The 21,573-nt window shown below is 57.2% G+C and overlaps 7 protein-coding genes across 7 annotated transcripts; 2 read left to right on the top strand and 5 right to left on the bottom strand.

The window, feature by feature from the left end:
* Positions 1 to 604: 604 nt before the first annotated feature.
* Positions 605 to 2,565, top strand: BJ171DRAFT_570590 (uncharacterized protein). The gene is made up of 4 exons (XM_053113643.1): positions 605 to 807; positions 1,012 to 1,239; positions 1,492 to 1,553; positions 1,688 to 2,565. The coding sequence occupies exons 1-4, from the start codon at positions 670 to 672 to the stop codon at positions 2,118 to 2,120; spliced, it is 861 nt and encodes a 286-aa protein (XP_052963391.1). The 5' UTR covers positions 605 to 669; the 3' UTR covers positions 2,121 to 2,565.
* Positions 2,566 to 4,380, bottom strand: BJ171DRAFT_601978 (small acidic protein family-domain-containing protein). The gene is made up of 3 exons (XM_053115126.1): positions 3,402 to 4,380; positions 3,165 to 3,236; positions 2,566 to 3,035 (listed from the first exon to the last, which is right to left on the bottom strand). The coding sequence occupies exons 1-3, from the start codon at positions 4,344 to 4,346 to the stop codon at positions 2,835 to 2,837; spliced, it is 1,218 nt and encodes a 405-aa protein (XP_052963392.1). The 5' UTR covers positions 4,347 to 4,380; the 3' UTR covers positions 2,566 to 2,834.
* Positions 4,381 to 4,504: 124 nt separating this feature from the next.
* On the bottom strand, positions 4,505 to 6,675 carry BJ171DRAFT_519038 (ubiquitin-conjugating enzyme/RWD-like protein). The gene is made up of 5 exons (XM_053112314.1): positions 6,082 to 6,675; positions 5,471 to 5,602; positions 5,188 to 5,262; positions 4,886 to 4,951; positions 4,505 to 4,686 (listed from the first exon to the last, which is right to left on the bottom strand). The coding sequence occupies exons 1-5, from the start codon at positions 6,545 to 6,547 to the stop codon at positions 4,655 to 4,657; spliced, it is 771 nt and encodes a 256-aa protein (XP_052963393.1). The 5' UTR covers positions 6,548 to 6,675; the 3' UTR covers positions 4,505 to 4,654.
* A 591-nt stretch (positions 6,676 to 7,266) lies between these two features.
* BJ171DRAFT_462538 (Mago nashi protein) lies at positions 7,267 to 8,933 on the bottom strand. The gene is made up of 6 exons (XM_053108519.1): positions 8,788 to 8,933; positions 8,513 to 8,631; positions 8,217 to 8,280; positions 8,026 to 8,113; positions 7,701 to 7,826; positions 7,267 to 7,499 (listed from the first exon to the last, which is right to left on the bottom strand). Exons 1-6 carry the CDS (start codon positions 8,826 to 8,828, stop codon positions 7,485 to 7,487), a joined length of 453 nt encoding a protein of 150 aa, XP_052963394.1. The 5' UTR covers positions 8,829 to 8,933; the 3' UTR covers positions 7,267 to 7,484.
* Positions 8,934 to 9,028: 95 nt separating this feature from the next.
* BJ171DRAFT_519044 (FACT complex subunit-domain-containing protein) lies at positions 9,029 to 14,866 on the bottom strand. Its single transcript, XM_053112315.1, has 19 exons — positions 14,648 to 14,866; positions 14,337 to 14,421; positions 14,056 to 14,189; positions 13,724 to 13,876; positions 13,450 to 13,626; positions 13,120 to 13,308; positions 12,876 to 13,040; positions 12,405 to 12,647; positions 11,978 to 12,259; positions 11,653 to 11,826; positions 11,434 to 11,552; positions 11,168 to 11,361; positions 10,913 to 11,028; positions 10,543 to 10,716; positions 10,104 to 10,390; positions 9,834 to 9,963; positions 9,647 to 9,715; positions 9,415 to 9,528; positions 9,029 to 9,249 (listed from the first exon to the last, which is right to left on the bottom strand). The coding sequence occupies exons 1-19, from the start codon at positions 14,828 to 14,830 to the stop codon at positions 9,175 to 9,177; spliced, it is 3,063 nt and encodes a 1,020-aa protein (XP_052963395.1). The 5' UTR covers positions 14,831 to 14,866; the 3' UTR covers positions 9,029 to 9,174.
* Positions 14,867 to 15,038: 172 nt separating this feature from the next.
* On the top strand, positions 15,039 to 18,292 carry BJ171DRAFT_519046 (Las1-like-domain-containing protein). The gene is made up of 12 exons (XM_053112316.1): positions 15,039 to 15,308; positions 15,515 to 15,669; positions 15,813 to 15,978; positions 16,060 to 16,183; positions 16,302 to 16,440; positions 16,527 to 16,669; positions 16,838 to 16,942; positions 17,043 to 17,148; positions 17,224 to 17,479; positions 17,655 to 17,808; positions 17,922 to 18,009; positions 18,148 to 18,292. Exons 1-12 carry the CDS (start codon positions 15,186 to 15,188, stop codon positions 18,242 to 18,244), a joined length of 1,656 nt encoding a protein of 551 aa, XP_052963396.1. The 5' UTR covers positions 15,039 to 15,185; the 3' UTR covers positions 18,245 to 18,292.
* On the bottom strand, positions 18,012 to 19,005 carry BJ171DRAFT_519054 (heat shock factor binding protein 1-domain-containing protein). The gene is made up of 4 exons (XM_053112317.1): positions 18,848 to 19,005; positions 18,673 to 18,696; positions 18,551 to 18,593; positions 18,012 to 18,429 (listed from the first exon to the last, which is right to left on the bottom strand). Exons 1-4 carry the CDS (start codon positions 18,941 to 18,943, stop codon positions 18,302 to 18,304), a joined length of 291 nt encoding a protein of 96 aa, XP_052963397.1. The 5' UTR covers positions 18,944 to 19,005; the 3' UTR covers positions 18,012 to 18,301.
* Positions 19,006 to 21,573: the final 2,568 nt, after the last annotated feature.

Genomic DNA, 21,573 nt, shown 5'->3' on the forward strand with positions numbered 1-21,573 from the left:
GGACACGACCGGGCAGCGGGCTTGTGCAGACCCAGCGCGGGCCGGGTGCCACGGGGCAGCGGGCGCCCCCGGCCGTGTGACCGGCGGCCCAGGCGGTTGGTGGGTGCGCGCCGCCCAAGGAGGCTGCTGCGCACGGCGGCACCGACACAGACAGTGTGTGTGTGGTCAGCTGGACGGCTGCCTTGCCAAACCGGGGACGCGCACTGCCTGTTGGGGCAACGTGGCTGGTGGGCGCGGTCGCACGAGTGTGTTGAGTTGTGACGAACACACTGCTGTGGTGCGTTGCACATTGCATCCACATATGTCTGGCATCATGTCGTTTCCGCATCGATATTGCACATGCATTTGCATTTGCATATGCATATGTATATATAATCAATATGCACTTGCTGCGCTCCATAAATATATCATTTTATCGATATCCCGTCGTCGGCTCCAGCCCCAGCCTGCCCCGCACGCCCTTGTCCAGCCCATCTGCCTCTCTCTGTTCGCTGTTGGTGCGCCCGGCCTTGTCTGCGCGCCGCCCCTTGTCGTCGGCTCTCCCGTGCTCGTCCTTCTCGCCGCGCTCGCCATCGCACCGTCCATATATTCCTGGCTCGGCGATCGCTTCCCCCCCTGCACGCTCCGTTACCGCTCGCACATACCCCCCGCCTCGGCTCGCCCTCCGCCATGTCCACCGAACTCGCCCAGCTCGTCTATGAACAAAAGGCCGGCAACTTCCTCTCTGTCGCCTTTGCCAACTACAAGCTTCTGCTCGTGCTGATCGACGACGATGCCTACAGGTATCTTCTCCGAGACCTCCTCGAGGTAGGTTCGCTGTCCACGCATCCGAGATCCGCCATCCGGGATCCGCCATCGCATCTTTTCCAGCCCAGTGCCTCCTGTCCCTCAGGCGAGACCGGATCGGTGCTGTGTGCCTTGCGGTCTGGCGACGAGTGTGCCAACAGCGAAGCCGCCGTTGAATGCCATCGTGTGGCTGCCGTTTGACAATCCGCACTTTCGATCTGCCAGGTCTACAAAACCTTCGAGGAGGAGTATGAGCTCCATCTGGGCCACATTAGCAACCCCAAAGACTGCCAATGTGCTTGCCTGCGCGAGCCCTGGATCGGCGAGGCCCTGAAGGCTGCCTGGGCCCCAACTCTCAAGCGTGCTGGTCGTCTCGAGTCGGACGTTGTCCACTTTTTCAAGAAGAAGGACTACCGCACCGTCCAGGTCTCGAAGGAAGTCCGCGAGCATGAGGTGCGTCTTATCGTCCACTTTTGGCTCGAGCCTGCTGAGGAAATCGGTCGGAGGGGCATAGCTCGTCTGCGGGCAGATTCGTTTCGTCATCCTACTTTTTGCTCTGAGCAGATGTCGCTCGTTGAGAGAGAGAGAGAGAGAGAGGGAGGGAGGTGTGCCGATCCTGGCGGCTGGCCTCAACGGCTTTCGGCTTGGTGCTGCGTGCCAGCGCCTTTGTTCCCTGGGACTCATCCATCGGATTCTCTCCTGCAGATGGCTGTGCGTGAAATCAGCGTCAAAAACCCCGAGTACCTGGTCATTTTCCCATTCGTCATGTACGCAGGCGAGCTGTTTTGCACGCATCCCGGTGCGCCTACGGTCTTCATCCGCCGGGCTGTCGACTCGGGCTGCAGTTTCCGATCATTCCATCCCGTCTAATCTCATCTCCGAACTCGGCCTGCATCATCAGGTACTCCGAGACCACCAAGGGCGAGAACCTGGTCCGCTCCTTCCTCTTCCGCACCCTCTTTGGCTGCACCGCGGCCTACCCCTTCGACGGCCCCCAAAAGGATTCCACCAAGGGCGCCGCTTTCTTCGAATACAACATGAACCTGGCCCAGGTCCAGGCGGAGCGACAGAGCCTCATCACCAAGCTCAACTCGATCAAGGTGCCCCAGCAAGTCGTCCCGACCTTGGTTTCCCAGGCCAAGGCTCTTGCCGAGCGTAATCTCGCTGTCAAGCACAGCGCCCGGTACTGGACCGTCTCTCTGGTCATCTTCTCGGCCAAGGCCATCTTCTACACCATCATCCTGATCATGTTCACCATTCCCCTGTGGGTGCCCCGCTACTGGCACTGGATGGAGAAGAACGGCTACCACAACCACGACCACAGCGAGCTCTAAAGCCGTGCCCTTCCTCGCTCTCCAATCTTTCCCTGTCTTGTGCCTCTTCCCTTTTCTCGGGGGCCCACCCGGCCGGCGGTCTATGGCGCTTCCCGCCGCTCGGGGCCTTTCGCTCCCCGTTGCTTTTCATGTACATGACCTGTTGCCTCACTTTGGAGCAGCTGTCCTGCCGCCTCCCTGGCCTGATTCTTCTGTGTGCTTCCCCTCTCCGTTCTTCTGGCGACATTCAATCGCCATTGCTGTGTTATTTGCCTCTCCACCTCTCAAAGTTCACCTCCGCGTTGTCGGAGGTCTGTCGCACCTGTCTATGTACAGGACCACCTGGCGAGCGAGTCGCAATCTTCTCTCCAGTGTCCTGAAGCCGCCCCCTGTTGTTCGTCTGCGGAACGTAAGTTGGGGGAGGCGATCCCCGGGATTCATCAAAGAATAAAGCTGACTTTCGGTACATATTCTGTATCAGACACGCTCGCGCTGCCCATGCATCCCTGCGGGTCATGAGGAGCTGGATCCAATTGGCATGCACAGCCCTCGGCTTTGAACAGCGCACGCTGCCCATAACGGCAGCAGATGGTGTACTGAAGGACCCAGCCGAGCCATGGCCACAAACAACCAACGATCCTCGCAAACCCAATCCGAAATCACCGAGAACACAATCCAGGGCCATCCAACCGTACCGTCACCGGGTCCATGTTGGCTCCTCCGTGTCTCTCGATCTCACTGCCCCAGCCCCAGCCGCTTTCCTTGTCGATAGTGCTGCTGTGCGTTCAAGGCAGCCTCGAACTGCTTCTCCAGGTCATTTTGGATCTTTTGGCCGTAGCTTGAGTCGATGGCCGTTGTTCCGGCGGTGTTGCTCGTGGCCTGCGATGCGTTGGTGGAGTCGCTGTGCTTTTTGGCACCCAGCAACCGCATGAATTTCTAAACACCGACGGAAAATGGGGAGTGAAGTTAGAAGCGAAGCCGAGGCAAGGCGAGCTTCATATAGTGTCAACCACCAGCAGATGCACTCGGACATTCCCGCGCAACCGAACAGCTCAAGATACCCACGTTCTTCCGGGCCTCGTCGCCATCAAACGATGCTTCTGACCAGTTGTTCCAGCTTGGCTTTGTTGCTGTTGTCTGTAGGTAAGCGAGTCAATAGGACATGGTACGTCAAACAACAAAGGAAGGCTCTGGCGGGGCCGAGATCGACTTGCTCCCATTTCTGAGACACTGTCCGCCATCAGATTGGCACAGAGCCTCTCAATCCGAATGTAATGTGCACCGCTGTGGAGTAATGCCCACCTGTGTCGGTGCGCTCGTTGGCTGGGGTGCAGAGGAGGAACCCGCTTGTCGTTCGCTTGCCGGGGACTGACTCTCGGATCCGTTCCTGGTGTCGCTATCAGCGCTGTCCTTCTTCTTCTTCGATATGACGGGCTTGGCTTCTTTGTTCTGCTTGTCGGAGCGGCGCTTGCTCGGAGACTGGCGCTCGCTGTCGTCGTCGGACTCTACATCTGAGGGCCTTGTGTCTTTCTTTTTGCCTTGCTTATCCTTTTTATTGTGAGTTTTCTGATCCTTCGCACTCTTCTGGTCGGTCGTTTTCTTGCGAGGCTCTTCCGGGTCGGACGGCTCGGGATTATCATCGGCTGAAACGTGTTCCTTCTTCTTATCCTTCTTGACCTTCTCTTCCGCTTTCTTGCTCTTCTTCTCCTTCTTGCGATCTCCGTCGACCTCTTCAGCTAGTTCCGATTCGCCCGAGACGTCGTCGCTCTTGTTGCTCTTCTTGTCCGCCTTCTTGGTCTTCTTGTCCTTCTTGATCTTCTTGCTCTTGGCTGCGATCTCCTCGGCATCACCGGTTTGATTCTTGCGCTTCATCGCTTTGCTTTCCCTTTCCTCTTCCGATGGCGGACTGTCGTCATGCTTGCCCGATTTGGCCTTTGCAGCTAGTGACTCTTCGTCATCCTTGGGGCCCTCCTGGACCGACTCGCTCTTGGACGAGCTCTTTTTCTTCTTCTTGGGCTCGTCCTTGGCTGCATTTTTGCGCTTGCCCTTGATGGTGTCGTCGCTGCTGGCTCTCTGTGCGCTCGAGTTCGCCATTGTGCCGGGTGATGTCGTCGGGCTGTCAGCGGGATCCTCGGCCGTCTTGGACTTTCTTGCCTTCTTGCTGGGCTTGTCAGCCATGTCGGGCGAAATGACGTTCGAGGATCGAGTGCAGATCGCAGCCTCCGCCGTTTCGCCGCGCCCTGCCATCTGGATCGCATTTTTCTGTCTCGTTTGCGGACCGTCGCACAAGATCACTTGAACCAGCAACACCGATCTCTCCAGCGATCCCAGCAGGGGGAACACTCACTTGCTGCCTCTGGTGCACCACCCTCTCGTGCACCACCCACTCGTTTCCGGAAGCACACCAAGCGTAGTAATACTGTTTAGAACGGTCGTCGCATGTTACATCCAATTCACATCCGTCAAGCACACACGTCGCTCGGGCAGAGGGGCCCGGGCAGAGGAAAGCCCATGTGCCATCGGCCGGCACTCGGCTGGGCCGCCCAGCCGGGCATTCAGTTGGCATACTTGGTCGTCCATTCGCGAGCTGTTCTCGCCAAGCACACCGACACAAACGTATGAGTTGCAGTTAGCGGGTGGCGGCATTCAAACCAGGCCAAGTAATGCTCCGCCAGTGTGGACGGGCTATGCGACACCGCACTGACTTGCCCAGCACAGCAAGGACATCCATCCCAAGATCAGCCACCGTTTGGCGGCTCTCGACAGCCGCGGCCAAGCATACGCACCAACAGCAATCGCGGCCTTCTCGTTCTCCTTCCAGTGTTGGGCTACATCGTTGGCAAGCGGATCATCTGCAGTCGAGTGAAAGTTGAACGGTGGGAAGTGCTGGGTGAATACGGGAGCGCCGACCTCTATGATGGGTCGACCAGGATTGCCAGCGACAGAGCTGTCGGAGGGTACCGATTCAAGATAACGGCAGCCGGAAGAGCAGTCACAAAACCAACAGAAATAGCCGTCACAGCAACGGCAGCCGCAGAAACAACAGCAGAAGCCAGCACAGCAGCAATCGACAAATTGCAAGACGCACCAGGGTTGGGGGCCGAGAGCAGTGCCTGTATTGAGAGAAGCACCGTTCGGATCTGCAGGGCAGGGGACCACTTGTCTAGTGTCCAGTCGCAAAATGAGTTGGAGAGCATAGATCAGAGGCTGCCGTTGGTCCGACATGATCGCAAATCCATGGAATCCATGTTTGTCGCCCCTCCAAAGGGGTGGTTTTCCGGCTCCACTAGCGATCGTTTGCTCAAGCCCAAGAGGCCAGAGATATGCCTTCGCGCATCCCAGCGGGGCCCGCGATGATCTGCGGCACATACCCTTCAAGATGTCCAGACAGATGCGTCCCAGCTTGTCGATGTTGGGATGGTAGATCTTGGTCAGAAACCGGACCTTGGGAGGCGCCATGGGATAGTCCTCAGGCAGAAAGAGCTCGAGCTTGAAAGATCCGCCTTGAGGATGCGAGAACAGCAATGCATATCAGTAGGTGGAAAGCAGGGGGAATCTGAGAAGATCATCGGCGCTACACTGCCCGGTGCATGGCGTGAGTAGGGCCTTCTGCGTTTGGGCGCATCTGCCTGTCTGTTCCTAATGGGCCCGTGCCTGCTCTGCTGCTTTTGCATCCAAAGCCTCGTGGCAGATCGAAGGGTCAAGAGCCACATGCCCCATGCCAACACATATATCGATGGCTCCGAACTGGGCGCGCCATATTCTTCCATACAATCGCTGATCTCGCTCCAAGGAAGATCCTTGAGAGAGATGGCTCGGCGGCGCGACAGCGATACACGGAGCCAAGGGACAGGCATAGAGTAGTGCGCAAATGGGAAAGCCAAAGAATGTCCCAACGGGGGCGTCGGAGCAGCACCTCTCAGTGCCCACATTGAGGTTGGCTCTGTGATAGAGGGAAAATCGGGGTGGGGCTGCAACTTGCCTTCGAAAGGGGAGGAGGTAGGGCCGGCAATGATGACATCAAAGTATCGGAGGTTGTCTTCGTGGGGCACGGCGCTGATGCCGGGGGCGGGATCGACGATCAGGCGTTCGGTTTCCTGGGACGCGGAAGAGTTAGAACATGTTGCGTGCGCAAGCAGACCTCGAGGCAAGAGCGATTGACGAGATGGCCTCGGTCGGGATACGCAGAGCCTGCACCAGTGGTGGCTCAAGAAGAGAAGCCGAGGGTGGATATTCCCGGTGGTGTCCACTGCATTAGCATGTGTCATGGTCGCCGTGGGTGTGAGACTCTCAGTGGCCGCAATGCAGTGGATACCGGCGAGCGGGAAGGGAAGCGGGGATGCGGTGGACGAGTCCACGAGCTGCAGCAATTGACTGGGACCCGATTTTTGCGTTTTCTCGCCAATACATGGGACAGCGAGCGGCTGCCCGCATCGGTACGGCAACATAAGCCAAGTCTGCACAGTTTCCACTCGACCATGCCTGCAGGCGCTGGAAGTACCTTGATGATGCGTTTGGGGAGAGCCATAATGTGCACTTGGGGAGGCGAAGGAGGGATGGCTGGGAGATGGAGAACAGAGCGGCCAGAGCCCGAAAGTGTCGAACGCGGGGCATTTGCAACGGCGAGAGCGAGCGAGAAGCAGCGACCGCGCTCTCGGTCGCGGCGAGAGCAGTCTCGCCGGTGCGAGACCACAGCCAGTCGTCCGGCCTTGGTCTGGTGTCTGCTCTGGTGTCGGTTCTGGTGTCTGCTCTGGTGCTGGAGTGCAAGATGCCAGAGCCCTTGGCTCTCCTCCCTCCCAGAATAGTCGGTGCTGTTCGCTGGCAGGTCTCGGGCGGGGCTGAGCCAGGTCCGTCGTCCTCGGACACATCCCCTTTCGCGAATGAGTATTCCTCCTGGCCTGCTCGATCCATTCCCACCCCCGCAAAGTTGGGTATTTCAGCACTCGGAACACGGCAGCCTGGAAATGCAGGCGGGTGCGGGTGTCCGACAGTTGCACAGCCGCTCTGCGAAGCAGCAGATTGGTCGCACGCCACAGACTCGATCGTTCACCGTCGAATCACTACCGCCGTCGATACTGTCGTCGGTCTCCGCTTGAGGAATTGTGCATTAGATAGACCGGGAGCGGTATGGCACGAACAATAAACAGCATGCATGCATTGGCCACGATCCTGGGTGTACATGCGTATATTCGAGATCCAGAAAAATGGTGCCAGTGTCCTCAAACAGGATGTCTCGTTCCATATTCCGAATGCTGTGATATGGCAAGCAGCATCGCAACTGTCCATACAGAGAGAACAACAAACGAGAGCGCCAGAGAACACCATGGCCTGTGAATGTCTGTGCTGTCGTGGCCCTCCAAAAATAACGACGGTTGGTCCGGTCCTTCAGATGGGCTTGATCTGCCGACCCAGACGAGACGTGTTGGATGCCAAACCAGCACGGCGGATTTGTCGAGTCACCCAGTAACGTCCAAATGCCGCCGCAAGGTGGTCGGTGAATAGATGATCGGGAGGTCAGTGGAGCGGCTAGTATAGGGACGATGCAACCCGACGCCAGGGCATTGCAGGGCCATGCCGTGCTCTTGGTGCTCGAGCGCTTACCTTGAAGTGCAGGGAAATGAGGGAGAAGACCAGACACTTCAGGTCTTGGATCAGGTAGTAAAAGACGCGAAGGCCTTCTGGGTCGTTGCTTTCCTGGATGTCGACCAAGGATCCGATTTTGCTGGTCTGGGATCGGACGATGGTTGCCAGTAACGGAGTGAGTGCAAAGCATGGGAGGGTTTGCACGAGCCAGGGCAGATCGATCACTTGCTCAAAGACCGGCCGATGATCATGCCGGACGCAAAGAATGCTTCTTTGAGGGAGCGTTGATGCGCCTGTGACGGCCCGTGGCTTATCTTTCCGCTCTCCACAGCCTCGTACGAACCGTGAACGAGATATGCTCGCCGCCCAGGACGATCTCGAGTTCTTGCCGACCAACACGATCGGGCAGAGGCCACAGATTGTCATCTTCTCTGTAGAGTGCCATGAACAGAGCGGTGTCAATGACCTGAAATCGCAGCGTTGTGGCCGCCGGCCAGCAGGATGCCATTCGGCGAAGGGAATGCTGTCGCTTACTTCATAATATCGCTGTCGATAACAATCCGCTTCACTTCGTTCATCAGAGCCTGGCTTGTGTACACTGTAGCGGATTGATCACAGTTGGGATTGGGACGACGAACGACCAGATCAGTTCGGGCCCAGGCATATCTGGAGAGATCGAGGTCGTCGGGAGCGCAACCGAGCTCGCCCGTGGTAGCAACCAAGGAGAAAGCTGACGCCTGGAGCCCCTGCGAGAGATACCAGCACGTCCATGCTGGATCGCCCGTGCTTGAGCTCCGACGATACGCAGGCCTCGGAATACGATACGCCACCTTCCTTTCGAATCATGCTGTCGTTCTTGTAGTTGGAGTTGTTGGCGTAGCGCAGCTTGCCGTCTGGTCTGATTTCAAACTCAAGGAACTCATGGCCAAACTTTCCCATATGGCCGACACTGTCGTTGATCAAGTCAGACGTCCGACCCAGCACGAATGCAGAGGATGGAGGGAGTGCGAGCAACATTAGATCGTGGAGGCTGCTGCGGTGGTCACAGCCTGCACGGAACAGCTGGACGGCTTCCACCATGCCGCTGCAAAGTGCCGACCCTTACTAGTATCGAACGTAGAAATCCTTGGTATCCTCGGCAGCCATGGCGGAATTGCGTTGAGCGAACGGACCAGAGACGTGAGGATCTCGACAGCACACCAGGATTCCGCCTGCTTTTGGCGACGAGCGTGTCACGTGTGCTCTCGCTCCTCTCCTCTCCTCTCTCCTCTCCTCCTCTCCTTCTCTCTTGAGGTGCAAGCATGGCGATGTGAGCCGAGGAGCATGACCGGCCATGAGAGACGAGCTATGAGAGAAGAGCGGGCAAATGGTTGTATTGACCTGCCAAGTACAGCAGCTGCAGATGTCCGAATCGGGTGCCAATGCAAGCCCCGTGATCGCCTTCATTGGAGCCAGCAGGCACTTGGTCTCGAGCCCGAGCAGCGCCACTGCTCTATCGTTTGGATTTTTTGCTGCTGCGTTCGTCGCCGCTGTCTCCCTTGGATCCGTGGGTGCGCTTCTTGTCAGCCTGTAAGCAGAGCAAATGAGCGACACAGCATTCAGGTGAGCGGCGTTGCGGGCAGCGAGACAGGCGATCTCTGCCGGGCTTGGCTTCGCAATCGATGCAGGAGCCAGCCAGCCAGCCAACAAATCAGCCATCGAACCAGCCATCAAGCCAGCCAACGACACAAACCTTTTCAGCCTTGCGCTCGAGCTCATCCCAGCTTTCGCCCGACTCGCTCTCCTCAGAGCCGGAGTAGTCTGACGATCCAGATCCTTCATCGTCGTAGCTGTCGCTCTCCGACGACTGGTGAGGGGCGGATCGATGGTGTCAGACATGACTATGCTATTACAACGAGAGCCGTTGGACGGCCGGCACAACGGATATGCGCAGGACACACAGGCAGGTGCGCAAGTCACATTACCTCGTCGTCATCTTCGTATTCACCAATGTCAAACTCACTTTCTTCGTCGTCCTCGCTGCCGCTGTCGTTCTGACGGGGGTTGGGTGGATTGTCAGCAGATCGTCTGGCGTCCTCGTCGCTTGGGCTGAGCAGGCACCGTCTCGGGCATCCTGCACGCAATCATCACAGCGCCGTAGCAGAGACTCACATCGCTGTCGCCGCCAAGGAAGCTCCAGCCTCCATCTTGGAAGAATGTGATGGGGTCCTTGGTGACGGTCTTCATGATTTCGTTCCAGTTGAGGTTGACGGGTCCTTCGGTGACCTGGACGTCCACAGAGCTATGTTGTCACCAGATCGTGTACAAACGCATGCGTTAGCGCTACCGCACATGGTCGTGGCTCGTCAGCCATCTGTCTGAGATGCCCTTCCTGGAGGAAGGGTGTCGCTCGTCACATAATAAAAGTCGCCACAGACTTACTCCAGCCAGTCCTTGACAGACTCGAGGCTATTCGTTGGGATTGTGTTGATGTGCACAGGCGCTCTTGTAAAGTCCTTGAAGACAAAGACGAGATCAAAGTTCTTCAATCCGAACTGCACTCGCTCGAGATGCGCAATCTCCACCTCTTCGATGGTGACGACGGTGAAGGGCGGGTTGGTCAGGTGCACGACGCAGTCGGTTGTCGGCTGAAGGAGGACGAGTTCGCGGTGGGGGACGCCGTAGAAGCCAAGCTCGCGGAACGGGATGTCGACCTCGATGCTCTTTGACTGAATGCGAGGACGTGGTGTCAGTGAGCGGGTATGTCGATTGCGGCCGGAGGATACAGATGGATCCCGCACCTCGTGGCCACAGTCGGAGCTCGATGGCGTGGAGCACATGCATTCAGAACGGCGCGACTGCATCCATGTTCCAATCTTACCAGCTCTGTGATCTTTTCGGCAAACATCTGGAACTCTCGATTGAGCAGCTGTCGACGGCGACGCTCCTCTTGCTCTTGTGCCAACTCGTCTTCGTCGCCATAGTTCATGCGTCGACGGCGATTGCCCGTCTCATCAAAGCTGGCATCGCCAACTTCGCGGAAGAATTGGATGTCCTGGATGCCGATGCAGAGTGTGCGAACCGAGAAATATACAGTGTCAGCACTTGTGTGTGCCGCCAAGATCACCCAGCGGTACCGGCCGCAACAGGGCCGGGTCTTGATCGAATGAGGGAGGGTCTCAAAGAAGGGTACTCAGCTTGCGCACTCGCAGCCATCGTCAGTGCGGGGAACCCATGGGCGACAGACAAACCTTGGTTTTTTTCTTGCCGATCATGATAGGGTTCTTCAGGTGAACATGTATGATGACAACGAGCTCGTTGTCGCATGGCTGGAAGAAGAGATGTTTGATGTTGCTGAAGAGGATATCTGTAACCACAGGGGTTGTTTGTATGAGTCCAGGGAGTCCAGGGAGTGCTCCACACGATACCGAGTCCAGGAAGTGCCTTGCGCGATACTGGCACCAAGGCATGGCTGAGCGCGGGCAAGGGCCGCTCGGGAGTCATACCTATGCGCTGGTCACTCTTGAGCTGCGACTGGTACCGGATGCCATTGATGTGGATCTCCAGATCGCCGGGCACACGCTTGCTTTCGACAACGGGACGAGCATAGACTTCTGGAAGGCGCAAAGGACGACGGCCTTTGACTTCTACCAGCCGATCCTGCTCGATGAGATCGGCCTTTTCCTTGCGCTCCGCTTCCCTGCAGCGTCATCATCCAGGACAGAGTCAGTGTGGACCTCGTCGAGTGGGCAAAGGCATAGCAACGTCTCACCGCTTTTGGCTTTCTTTTTTAAGATCATTGATTTGTTTGAAGATCTCGTTGAAGCGGTAATGATCCGAGCTTCGAAATGAAAGCGATCGGATGAACGTGGCGTTTGGGTTTTCAAAGGGCTGGATGGAGCAGATATGCGCATTAAAGACAGGTCAGCTAAAGTTGGGCAGAGGAGTTTGCCGCAGCTCAGGAGAGCCCAATGCTGGATGAGGTACCGACCGACGTCGTGTCTTTCTTGCCAAACGATTGCCCGGGCGTGACAAAGTTCAGCCGAAGGTAAGTAAAGTCGGTTTCGTCGTTCTTGGACACGTTCTTGAGCGTAGTGATGTGGAAGGGAACGGCAAAACCGTTGATAGGCAAAATGATAGACTCGCTCCTGCTGTCCACAACAATCTGGTGCCGACGAGAATGATCAGTAGGGATGGTCAATATCAGCGAGATCCCACGGCGTCTGGCGCATGGTGGCATCGGTGGCACAGTTCCCCGGGTCGATGCGCCTCTGATTTGCTCGGCAAGGTATCCGATCGCCGATGTGGACACACACCTTGCAGCTCTGAACTTCTTTGGGCAGCTGCGCTTCTTTGCGATAGCTTTCGAATTTCTTGAAGATGGGTGCTTCAGTGCCATCGGCATTCTTTGCCCTTTCCGCAAATCGGGCAATTCCTTCCTTGCGCTTCTGCTCAGCCAGCTGCTTCTGATGTATCTTGCGTCGCTGCTCGGGGGCGATCTCGTCCTTTTCCTCGCCACGAAGCTTGCTCTCGAGCACGGCCGACTTGCGGACCATGCCGTCGTTCTTTTCCTTCTTGACTTCGGTTTCACCTTCGTCCTGTGGGTGTGCCGACAGGGTATGTGTCAACAATCAAGTCGCGGTATAGTGGAGCGCGAAAACTATGAGCAATGCCGCAGATGTCTACGGAACCGAGGGCTGCTTCGCCACTTGCAGAAAGCGAATCTAGGTGCGCCGATCTTACCGCCAAAACGTATCGAATCTTGGACAGCTCCTTGCTGGACTCGGTCAGGACGATGGGAATATCGCGGGTAACGCGGATGGTGTCCGACAGCAGCAGAGAGTAGCTCTTGTCGCGGGCGTCCGCTGCATCGGGGTTCTCGAGCCCCTCAAAGCCCAGAATCAGGTTGAGGACCATGTCTGCCTTGAGCTCGCGCGGGTTCTTGGGCGAGAGCATGTAGTTGGACTCGCGGAACTCGAGTCCCATCTGCGTTCCACGCAACCGCAGAGCGGTGAGCGGTTTAGTGTCAGCGTGACTCTGCAGTGCCGAGATGGGCAGCATCGACCTTGCAGCATCGCCTCGCTTGTGTGCTCGATGGTTGTACCACCAGCACAATAGCATTGTCGCACCGCTGGATCCAGTTTTCGAGCGGTCTGGCCGCAGATCCCGGCGGATGAGTCCACTGAGCGATGGAGCGAGCTATGGCCAACTTACACCAAAACCACAGCTCTTGACAAAGAAGCTCTTGAGATCCGGGCGCTTCTTTTCTATGTACGACAGCAACTTGGCATAGACGTCGCGACATTGTGCTCCGTCCTTGACGACACTCAAGGCGTACTGCTGCAGCTCCACCAGGAACTTGTAGTTTTTCTCTTGGCCCTGGCAGTACGCAAGAGCGATGAATGCCATGTAGACAGATCGAGAATCGCCCCGCCCAGTACAAAGAATTCGGCTGTACCTTGGTGGGGTTGACCAAATAGGTCCGTGAGATATTTGCACAGTATTGCTTGTATCGGAAGCCGAGGGATGCAATAATGGTTCCCTCATGCAGGAACTCCGAGTCCGAGACTGCGCTGGGCTTGAGGTTAAACTTGCCACCACTTTGAATGATGGGCGTGTAGCATATGTCGAGGTTCTCGATATCGGCCTGGATCCCGATCGCGACAGGTGCAAAGCGAGTGGCTCAGTCAATGGATCTGGTCGCAAGGACTATGGCGCTTGTGGCCCAGCGAATGGGTGGGAAGCACGCACAGCAGCGAGGTGCTGGCCGACACCGCCCTGCGCTTACTTCGCTTGGAAGCTTCAGGCGCGATTTGGCCTTGGGGTCTTGCAGCATGTTTTCGGTGGCCGTGGCAATATCGATGTGCGTAACTTTTCGCTCTTGATCCAGAATCGACTCCATCTCGGTGACAAAGTATTCGTTCAGGAGGCAGCTGGTCACCTTGCTGGCGAGCTTCAGTGATCTCTGGTGGTATAGTGCAGCCACGTGTGTTAGGAAGAGATCGCACTGCCAATACGCTGGATGGGAACAGGGCTTCCGAGTTGATGGATAAGCATCATACCAGCTCGTCCTCGTCCTTGATGGCAAGGACGGATCCGATGCCGACAGAGATATCGACTTGCTCAAATTTGGTCGGCGCGTTGCCCAGTGCCTCTTTCCACTCCGTATAGAACTTGCTGCTGTATTGGTCCTTGGTAAGGACGCCGATCCTCTTCTATTGACGTGAGATCATGTCAGCAAAATAAAATGGACCATCGAATGGTGGACACTGCCAGGGCACTGTATTCGACCGTCTGCATCTGCGGGCTGATGGGTGGGCGCTTGCATCCGAGTCAGCCCCCGCCGATATAGCCCCAGTCGGTGACTGTGCAGCCACTAGAGAGAGCCACTTACTCCTGCCTTTGAGCCTGCCATCACCTCAAAGAGCTTCTGGAAGCCCTCAAGGTTGCTGCCGGCCTCTTTTCCGCGGATGAATATCTCGAGGGGAACTCCCCGCTCGTACTGCTTCAGGGGCTCAAGATAGTTGGCTGATCCACGGGACAGATTAGCCTTTTTCCACAGCGCACTTGGGAATACGGGTCGCCTGGACATGCCAGTCCGGGCGACGCTCTGTCCGACGCTCGACATGCCCTAGATCTAGCAGGACGCAGCTCGAGCGAGGATGTTGATGCTACCTTTCTTGGCTCCACAGAGAACATAGATTTTCTCCGGGGTAAAGACAATGATGGTGTCCGAAAACTCGTATCCAAGCAGCCACATCTGTCGACAGAGCTCGGTCAGTAACTAGCCATAAATCGAGACTCAGGGCTCTGCCAAGGCACCCCGTTGCCGTCCCGACTGCTGCTGCTGCTGCTGTCGCATTAGCAATCATTCGATAGCAGTCAGCAGCGCAGGGCCAGTGCGGCCCATTCTTTCAAAGCTGCTCCGATGGACACCGCCTCGTCCATAGCAGTGCCAGCGGCTCTAATACAGAGCCGATCCCTACTTGAACGGCAGTGGACTTGCTGAAGGAAGCCTCGTCATCGTTGTTGGCTCCGACGGCGACCAGGAGCGCATCTGCTTCGGCAAACTCTTCAGCGGAGCCGACCCGCCCAGCGCCTTTCCAGGTCGCCAGCAGGAGCTTGGCTCGCTTGTGGAAATTGCGAGCATCGATCTTCACCGAAGCCATGGCGCTGAGAGTCCCGCAGCAGCGATCAAGACCAAGAGTGCCCAGAGACCAAGGGCAGCCGTGCCGGCTTTGCCGACAGCGCACCGCTCATCTGCCCGGATTTGGACGGTCACGTGCGTGATCTGTGTGTGTGTGCGCTGCGACGGATTGGCTGCGACGGACCGCGAATGTCTTCATGCGACCAGCGCCCGAAGCAACAGACACGACGAGCGATCCGATCGATCCGATCGAAATCGCACCAGCGCAACCCCGTTGGCAGAAACTCGGCGCAGCCCGCCTCTCCGTCATCACCCTTGCATCGGCAGCACTGCGAATCGCAGCGACACACGTCCGCCCACTTGTCTCCAGCGCCACCATGTTCGCAACCCGACTTCCCAGAATCGTGCCGTGGTCCAACTTTGACGAATGGCTCGAGACCTATCAGCTGCTTTTCTCCGATCCGTCCATGCCTGACAAACGGGCGGAGGGCGTTCGAAGGGTACTGTCGCCTCTTCGTCTCGCGCGCCTTTGGACAGCCGGCAGACCATCCCAAGCGATTTCCATGGCGATCGGTGCCGGAATCGTCTCGTAGCCGTCTCGGTATCGCTTCGTAACCGCCTGCACTCGGCGGCGCTAGATCGGGGCTTTGCTGGTCATATTCACTGCTGACCTGACGGCCTTGTGCCCTGTGCCTTGCTATCGCAGGTGAAGGCGTGGTCATCAAGAGGCAAAGTGCCGCATGCCGTTGAATCGACCGCCGGTCTCGTCGAGGTCTGGCTGAGGGACGGGTGCGGCGGTGCCTTTATTCCGTCGATCAGCGAGCTCGAAATCCGGCTTATGTACACCATGGTGTTCATTAGGTACAGTACGTCGGATCAATCCATATCACTTGGGCCTCAAGCCACCCGGGTCTGCTACGATCTCCGGAATGCCGGGTACTTGGATGTCTCTCCGACGCACCACCACTGACCAATCCGACGGATATCGAATGCCCATGGACCAGATTCGTCAACGGCATCACCGACGTTGCCCAAAAGGGCTCATATGCCTCCTCTGTATCCTATCTGGCGGGTTCTATGGGACTCCCGTCGTGGTTTGTGGAGCTCCGGCATTCCGGCACTCACGACCAGCTGCCGGGCTTGACCATTCTCAGATCCGGGTGTCTTCAGGTTCGTTCTGGCCGGGCAGCAATCGAGCCGCAGGCGCCAGTGCAACTGAGCGCATTTCCGATTTTGCTTCTCGGGCTCTAGGCACTCACTTGGCTCGAAGAAAACTACTGGAAGCTGCAGAAGACCGAGGAGACCAACACAGCCGTTCAGATCCAAGACATGTTGGTCCAATACAAGTTGAACAGAAAGGCACAAATCAAGTCTGGTACGGTATCCAACCCACACACTTCTACAGATCCGACTCTCATGAGTTCCGAGCATGTGCATATCTCGACCCAGCCGCCACTGACGCCAGCGCTCACTCACTCGTTGGCCCGATTTAGGACGAGGAGTCGATTCTCTCGATAGCACAGCCTCTGCTCTGCTCGTGGACATATCAACCGTCCTGATCTCCGACAGCTTTCAGTCGATCCTCATTCCTGCTCTCATGGAGACAGGCACGCTGGTTCCCACAGCAGTAAGGTAGGCGGGAGTGCTTCCTCTGCCTTCTGCTTGGCGATTCGGAGCGATGATGATGTGTCGACAGGCTAACAGTGTGCACAATTCAGGAAACGATGCCCGTCCGATGACTGCGTGCTACCAACCGAGCTCGTCCAGCTCTGGCACCCTCTCCTCGAGCGCTATGACCATCACTGGGCCGATTTCACGCAGTCGCTCTTGAGAGCTATTATTGAAAGTTGTGGCAAGTCTGGTACGAATACGCCCTGGCGATGAACTTTTGTCGCTTCCCTCACGGACTGTTTGCTCTATTGGCATCCGCTATGCTTCGATTGCTGGGCAGCCGATGCAGGCTCTGCATGACGCCCCAGCCAGCGCATGCTCATCATCCTATCTCACATCGCCCCGTCCCTTCTCGAAGGTATCGCTACAGCACCCCAAGTCGCACCAGCCCCGTCGGTTGATGAGGAGTCGGGCACTCCAAACACCGATGACAGTGCCTCCCTTTCATATGCTCGCACGCTTGGTAAGGCAGAGCATCCCCAGCTGCGTTTCCCTCGAGCTCGTGCTGGATAACTCGCCTGAGCCAACCAAAGGTCTCTGACCGATGTCTGATCTTGGTCCAGCCGGCTGGGGCTGCCATATTGTGCAGAGCTTCATTGCCCCCAAAGCCGTCGATGACGACCAAATTCAAGATCTAGTCGAAGCTTGTGCCCGAAACTCCTCTGTGCAGTAAGTCCCACGCTGTCGAGCTGGATGGCCGCTTGAGCAGGAATTCTGACCATGCCGCGGGGTTGTGCTGCTCAGCAACAAAATGATTCTGCAGGAGCTCGCCAAGGCAGCGCCAGCGATTCAAGAACGTGTGCTGCCGATTCTCAAGTACATGTCGGTGCAGGACACTCTGAGTGAGCTTGCCGAGACATCGGACCAAGACATGAGCACCAACGATTCGATGGACGACGAGCTCGACAGCCAAGAGGGCATTCACCATCTGTCGGAGCTGCAGAACGTGCTGCCCGATGCTGGTTCTGCCCCTGAGACAGCGGCCAATTCGTCGCTCGAGGTTTGTCTTTCATCTCGGCCGTTGAAGAACAGCTGGCTGACGAATCGCTGCCTTCCATTCCGTGCATCTCCTGTAGCCGAATTGAGCCAACTCTCACACCCACTCATATCCATCCACACCCATCCACAATCATCCACGCTTCTCACGACGGCGCCGCTGCTGGGCTCGTGAGCAGGAGAATACCGAGGCTCCGGGTCCATCCGTTTCGAGTTGGACACGGATGCCAAAAACCTGGCGACCCAGTCCCATCGGGACACTCTCGGGAGGCACATTCCCATCACTGGATCTTCCAGCCGAGTTCGATGACGTTGCGTTCCTGCAAGAACAGGGTTCGTACGCCTGTGGATGCTCTGGCCGGCTGTGCTAGTGGGCTCGGCGATCGTCTGCTTCCGCAAATGCCGTTCGACTGGGTGGTCTGACCTCGGGCCTATCCACACCTTAGGTATTCTCTGCATCCCGCTGGATGAGGATGCCAAAGAAGCTGCAGCGTCCGAAGCGAATGAAAACCACGAGCACCATGGGAACCAAGGGTACGCTATTGATGCCACCGACGACTCACAACCTGTCTGTCGGCGGCTTGGATTGTCATCAGCATACACACACATGCGGCTGTTCGCACAGAAGCTGGGTCGCTTTTGTAACATATCTGTCTTGCCCCGCTTTCCCAGGGTCGTTCCATTGGCATCAAACTCGGCAGCTCAAGTTCATCCGCATAACAGCGAGCAAAGCCTCCTGGCGATTTCCAGCAACATTTCGCTCTTTTGAAGCCAGAACTCTTCCTTTTCTTGCCGTCGAGCGCGAGCAGTTCGGATCCAGCCGGCCTCAGTCTCTTGCGCTGCGCTGTCTGCCGTTGGCCGGGTCGGAGGATTGAGCGCTGTTGTCGCTCGTGCTTTCGATCAACCCCTCGATCGTTCTTTCCAGGTCGTCAAGACGCTGGCCCATACCGTTTACTGCATGCGTTTGGGGGTGGATCCGAGAGATGGAGTTAGATGCAATAGCAAGAGAGGCGAGTTGAACGCCCTCGATCACCTCCAGAATAAAACCAGCGTGCAATCGGCGGCTGCTTCATACTTTTGCTGAGGACACTGCGGGACATTTCTTCGAACTGTCCTTGCTAAATGGCCCGGCGGATCAGCAGCGAACTTCTTCCGTCTGGTTGACGTCGGGACGAAGGTATGCATCGCGGTGCTTACCATATTGCTCAGCATCTGTTCGACCTGGATCGGAAATGCAATGATCAGGATGGAGCACGCGAGCGGCGTGCCGTTGCGGGCGCGAGGATCGTTGGATCTGGATCAACTGCGACATCGAGCAAATGCGCTGGTCTGAACGGCGATCGCCGGGTGGCCATGCACGCTGGAAACTCACAAACGTGCCCAGATCATCAATATCCTGGACCGGGCGCTGGGCTGTGCTGCCGCTCGGGGACGGATCGGCCTCGGCTTCGATCTTGCTGGCATTCATGGCTGGACGAGATGAAGGCCAAAGCCAAAGAAGGCGGGGGGAGAATCCAAGGCGGGCAGTGGCGATCGCAGTGCACCCAACCCGAAGCGGGGCGCTCTGGTCTGAGTCTTGTGTGGCGCCGCGATGCTTGCTCACAGGGACCGGGGCCATGAAGGAGCGAGAGGCAGCGCTTGAAACATTGCCGTGATCCAGCTCATCAAAGTCTACGATGTGGAAATTACAGGCGGGAATACACTTTATTCAAAAAACGGGACAATATAGCCGTTTCCATGAACATGTAGTATGTGCTGTGCTTGCGTCTAGCAAAGCCACAAGAAATAAAACAGATCACTTTGGCAGCCTCCGAGTGAAGACCGCCGGTCGCTCTCCGATCTCCACAATCGACCTGCACACTATGATCATGTTGCGCGCCGCATTGACATCGCGATTCCACACTGTCCGGCAGCTGGGATTCTTGCAGCTCCTGACAAAGTGGGAATTCGCAACACTGGGCGCATCGAGTCCTTCCAACCGAACTGGCTCCAGGCACTTGGAGCACACTTGCGAGGTGTTGAACTCGTTCGTCGAGGCCACCTTGACGCTTCCATGATGGTGATTGGGACGGCGTCGGTGGTGCTCGAACTGCTCAAAGTACCGAGCGAACCGCTGCCTCCGAGGGCTGGATGCATAGCCCTTGCCCTGTCGCCATGACGCATTGCCAAAGGCGATCACCACATCGGTCCGTATCGGGGCGTGCTTCAGGACGGCCTTGCACATCCTGTCGACGGCCACTTGGCGTCTCCTTGTGGCCCTGTGAAGCGATGGTGACGAGGCCTTCTTGCCAAGGTGGAAGTCGAGCTGCACTCGCAGCTCCGGTCGCAGGACATGGGTGAGATGGACCTTGAAAGCCTCCGAGGACGACACCTTGGGCGAGGGAGTGGTCGCTATCCAGGTCTCGATGTCGAGGCGATACTTCATGATAGTTGTGCCACCTGGTAGTTGGACGTATGGCCACACATGTGCTGATAGTGGCCATTGGAGAACGAGACCACCTCGTCTTGGTGGCCCGGTGCTTGGATGACCGCCGTGAAGATGGAGCCGACTCCAGGATCGATGCCAATCCAAGTGGTGCGATCGGGGTCTGGGTCAGCCGATGTGGGCCTGGATAGCGCTGCTCGGCAGTCGGAGGAGGCTCGATGGTCTCGGTGTGATCGGTTCGAGGCACAAACTTGACGAGACCGATGGTGCATCCAATGCCATCGGTGCTGATCTCGTAGTTGAACAGCTTCTTGTTCACGTCCCGCTCTTGGAAGAGGGAACTACGCAGCTTGAAGCAACTGCGCCAGAGACGATCCTGGTTGTTGACACCGTCCTCACCTTCTTCCTTGAGCTTGTCCCTGGTGAGTCCTAAGGCGCTTCTTTGGACCCAGGAGATTCCCAGAGAGTGACCGTGTCAATCTTGACATACTTGGCCTTCGCAGTGCACTAGAGGGACCTATCGTGCACACGGCCGGAGGAGTGTCAAGAGTGAGCTGCTTGAGTGCCCAGTTGAGCCTGGATGCCAGCTTGTTGATCTTGGCCTTGGTGGTGCCGAGCTCAGACTTGGCCGTGGTGAACCTCTTGTCGTCGGAGGGAATACCTTGGGCAGTGAGCTCGTCCGGCTTGGCCTGGCGCTGTAGCTCGGTGACTCGGAGGGCGGGCATGTCACAGTCGATCCACTTGTGGACATTGTCGACCATCTTGTCCCGGGCAAGGATCCCCACATGGTGTGAGAGGCGATGGAGGGCCCGGAAGCGGTCCTGGTCGTTGCTGTACCGAAACTCGTCCAGGACGTGGCCAAAGTTTGGATAGAGGAACTCGAGATCGGCCTTGGGTGGAGTCTGCCCTGGTTTCTCGAAGAGCTCGAGACAGGCCTCGATGGCTTCGTGCTTATGCTTGTTGGCTGGGAAGACGGCAGCGCAGAAGCGGCGAAGGAGTCGCCAGTAGGCCAGGTCGAGGTGGGTGGTGCAGTTGGTGGCATAGGCATTGACAGCCAGGGTGAGAAGCTGACTGTGAGCACCATCAGGCAGACGAGGGGCCGGAGGCAGGTCTGCGTGCCGAGTGGTCTGGTAGTCGCGAAAGGAAGCGACCAGATGCTCGTTGTATTTCTCATTGTCCCCGGTCGGGGAGAGGGCACCAGCCTGGACGATCGTGAAGCATTGGCGGATGAAAGCAGGGGTGGACTTGGAGATGACGGGGACGGGAATATCCTGCTCGATGCACCGGAGGATATGTAGGTTGAGCAGCCTGGATGCCTCGAACTGGATCTGGGTCATGGCCTCGACGGTGGCCTGGATCTTGTCGCGGAGAGCGGGATTGAGACAACAGCCATCCATCGTCTGCTTGAAGCAGCTGTATTGAGGGGCAGATGACCTTCCATCCACGAGTGGGACGACAGAACTCTTGAGGGGCCGGTATTTTGGACACCTGTTGGTGTTGCAACGTTCGTGATCGGTGCCATCGCACTTGGGACATCGCTTGCCGGTACTCGAGGAAGTAGATGGACCAGGCTCGGTGGGATCGACATCCATTGGATCTGTAGAAGCAGTGGTGGTGAGCGACGGAGCAACAGACGACCAAGCATGCGTGAGGTCAGAATACGAACCAGAGAC

The sequence above is a fragment of the Polychytrium aggregatum genome (genome assembly GCF_025602895.1).
Source record: "Polychytrium aggregatum strain JEL109 chromosome Unknown BJ171scaffold_41, whole genome shotgun sequence".
Classification (NCBI taxonomy): domain Eukaryota; kingdom Fungi; phylum Chytridiomycota; class Chytridiomycetes; order Polychytriales; genus Polychytrium; species Polychytrium aggregatum.

What these genes read in the sequence shown, in the direction of transcription:
- BJ171DRAFT_570590 (XM_053113643.1), top strand. Translation starts at nt 670, where the DNA reads ATGTCCACCGAACTCGCCCAGCTCGTCTATGAACAAAAGGCCGGCAAC. An exon ending in AGGAAGTCCGCGAGCATGAG is followed by an intron (nt 1,240 to 1,491) that starts GTGCGTCTTATC and finishes TCTCTCCTGCAG; the next exon opens with ATGGCTGTGCGTGAAATCAG. An exon ending in GTCATTTTCCCATTCGTCAT is followed by an intron (nt 1,554 to 1,687) that starts GTACGCAGGCGA and finishes CTGCATCATCAG; the next exon opens with GTACTCCGAGACCACCAAGG.
- BJ171DRAFT_601978 (XM_053115126.1), bottom strand. Translation starts at nt 4,346, where the DNA reads ATGGCAGGGCGCGGCGAAACGGCGGAGGCTGCGATCTGCACTCGATCC. An exon ending in CAACGAGCGCACCGACACAG is followed by an intron (nt 3,237 to 3,401) that starts GTGGGCATTACT and finishes GCTTACCTACAG; the next exon opens with ACAACAGCAACAAAGCCAAG. An exon ending in GCGACGAGGCCCGGAAGAAC is followed by an intron (nt 3,036 to 3,164) that starts GTGGGTATCTTG and finishes GTCGGTGTTTAG; the next exon opens with AAATTCATGCGGTTGCTGGG.
- BJ171DRAFT_519038 (XM_053112314.1), bottom strand. Translation starts at nt 6,547, where the DNA reads ATGTTGCCGTACCGATGCGGGCAGCCGCTCGCTGTCCCATGTATTGGC. An exon ending in TACCTCCTCCCCTTTCGAAG is followed by an intron (nt 5,603 to 6,081) that starts GCAAGTTGCAGC and finishes CGCATCCTCAAG; the next exon opens with GCGGATCTTTCAAGCTCGAG. An exon ending in CTGTCTGGACATCTTGAAGG is followed by an intron (nt 5,263 to 5,470) that starts GTATGTGCCGCA and finishes ACTGGACACTAG; the next exon opens with ACAAGTGGTCCCCTGCCCTG.
- BJ171DRAFT_462538 (XM_053108519.1), bottom strand. Translation starts at nt 8,828, where the DNA reads ATGGCTGCCGAGGATACCAAGGATTTCTACGTTCGATACTA. An exon ending in CAGCATGATTCGAAAGGAAG is followed by an intron (nt 8,281 to 8,512) that starts GTGGCGTATCGT and finishes AATCCGCTACAG; the next exon opens with TGTACACAAGCCAGGCTCTG. An exon ending in GCGAGCATATCTCGTTCACG is followed by an intron (nt 7,827 to 8,025) that starts GTTCGTACGAGG and finishes GTCCGATCCCAG; the next exon opens with ACCAGCAAAATCGGATCCTT.
- BJ171DRAFT_519044 (XM_053112315.1), bottom strand. Translation starts at nt 14,830, where the DNA reads ATGGCTTCGGTGAAGATCGATGCTCGCAATTTCCACAAGCGAGCCAAG. An exon ending in TCTCTGTGGAGCCAAGAAAG is followed by an intron (nt 14,190 to 14,336) that starts GTAGCATCAACA and finishes CCCGTGGATCAG; the next exon opens with CCAACTATCTTGAGCCCCTG. An exon ending in CCGAAAAGATCACAGAGCTG is followed by an intron (nt 10,391 to 10,542) that starts GTAAGATTGGAA and finishes CCTCGCATTCAG; the next exon opens with TCAAAGAGCATCGAGGTCGA.
- BJ171DRAFT_519046 (XM_053112316.1), top strand. Translation starts at nt 15,186, where the DNA reads ATGTTCGCAACCCGACTTCCCAGAATCGTGCCGTGGTCCAACTTTGAC. An exon ending in GCCCGAAACTCCTCTGTGCA is followed by an intron (nt 17,149 to 17,223) that starts GTAAGTCCCACG and finishes TGTGCTGCTCAG; the next exon opens with CAACAAAATGATTCTGCAGG. An exon ending in GAGCACCATGGGAACCAAGG is followed by an intron (nt 18,010 to 18,147) that starts GTACGCTATTGA and finishes CCGCTTTCCCAG; the next exon opens with GGTCGTTCCATTGGCATCAA.
- BJ171DRAFT_519054 (XM_053112317.1), bottom strand. Translation starts at nt 18,943, where the DNA reads ATGAATGCCAGCAAGATCGAAGCCGAGGCCGATCCGTCCCCGAGCGGC. An exon ending in AACAGATGCTGAGCAATATG is followed by an intron (nt 18,594 to 18,672) that starts GTAAGCACCGCG and finishes CGGGCCATTTAG; the next exon opens with CAAGGACAGTTCGAAGAAAT. An exon ending in CCGCAGTGTCCTCAGCAAAA is followed by an intron (nt 18,430 to 18,550) that starts GTATGAAGCAGC and finishes AAACGCATGCAG; the next exon opens with TAAACGGTATGGGCCAGCGT.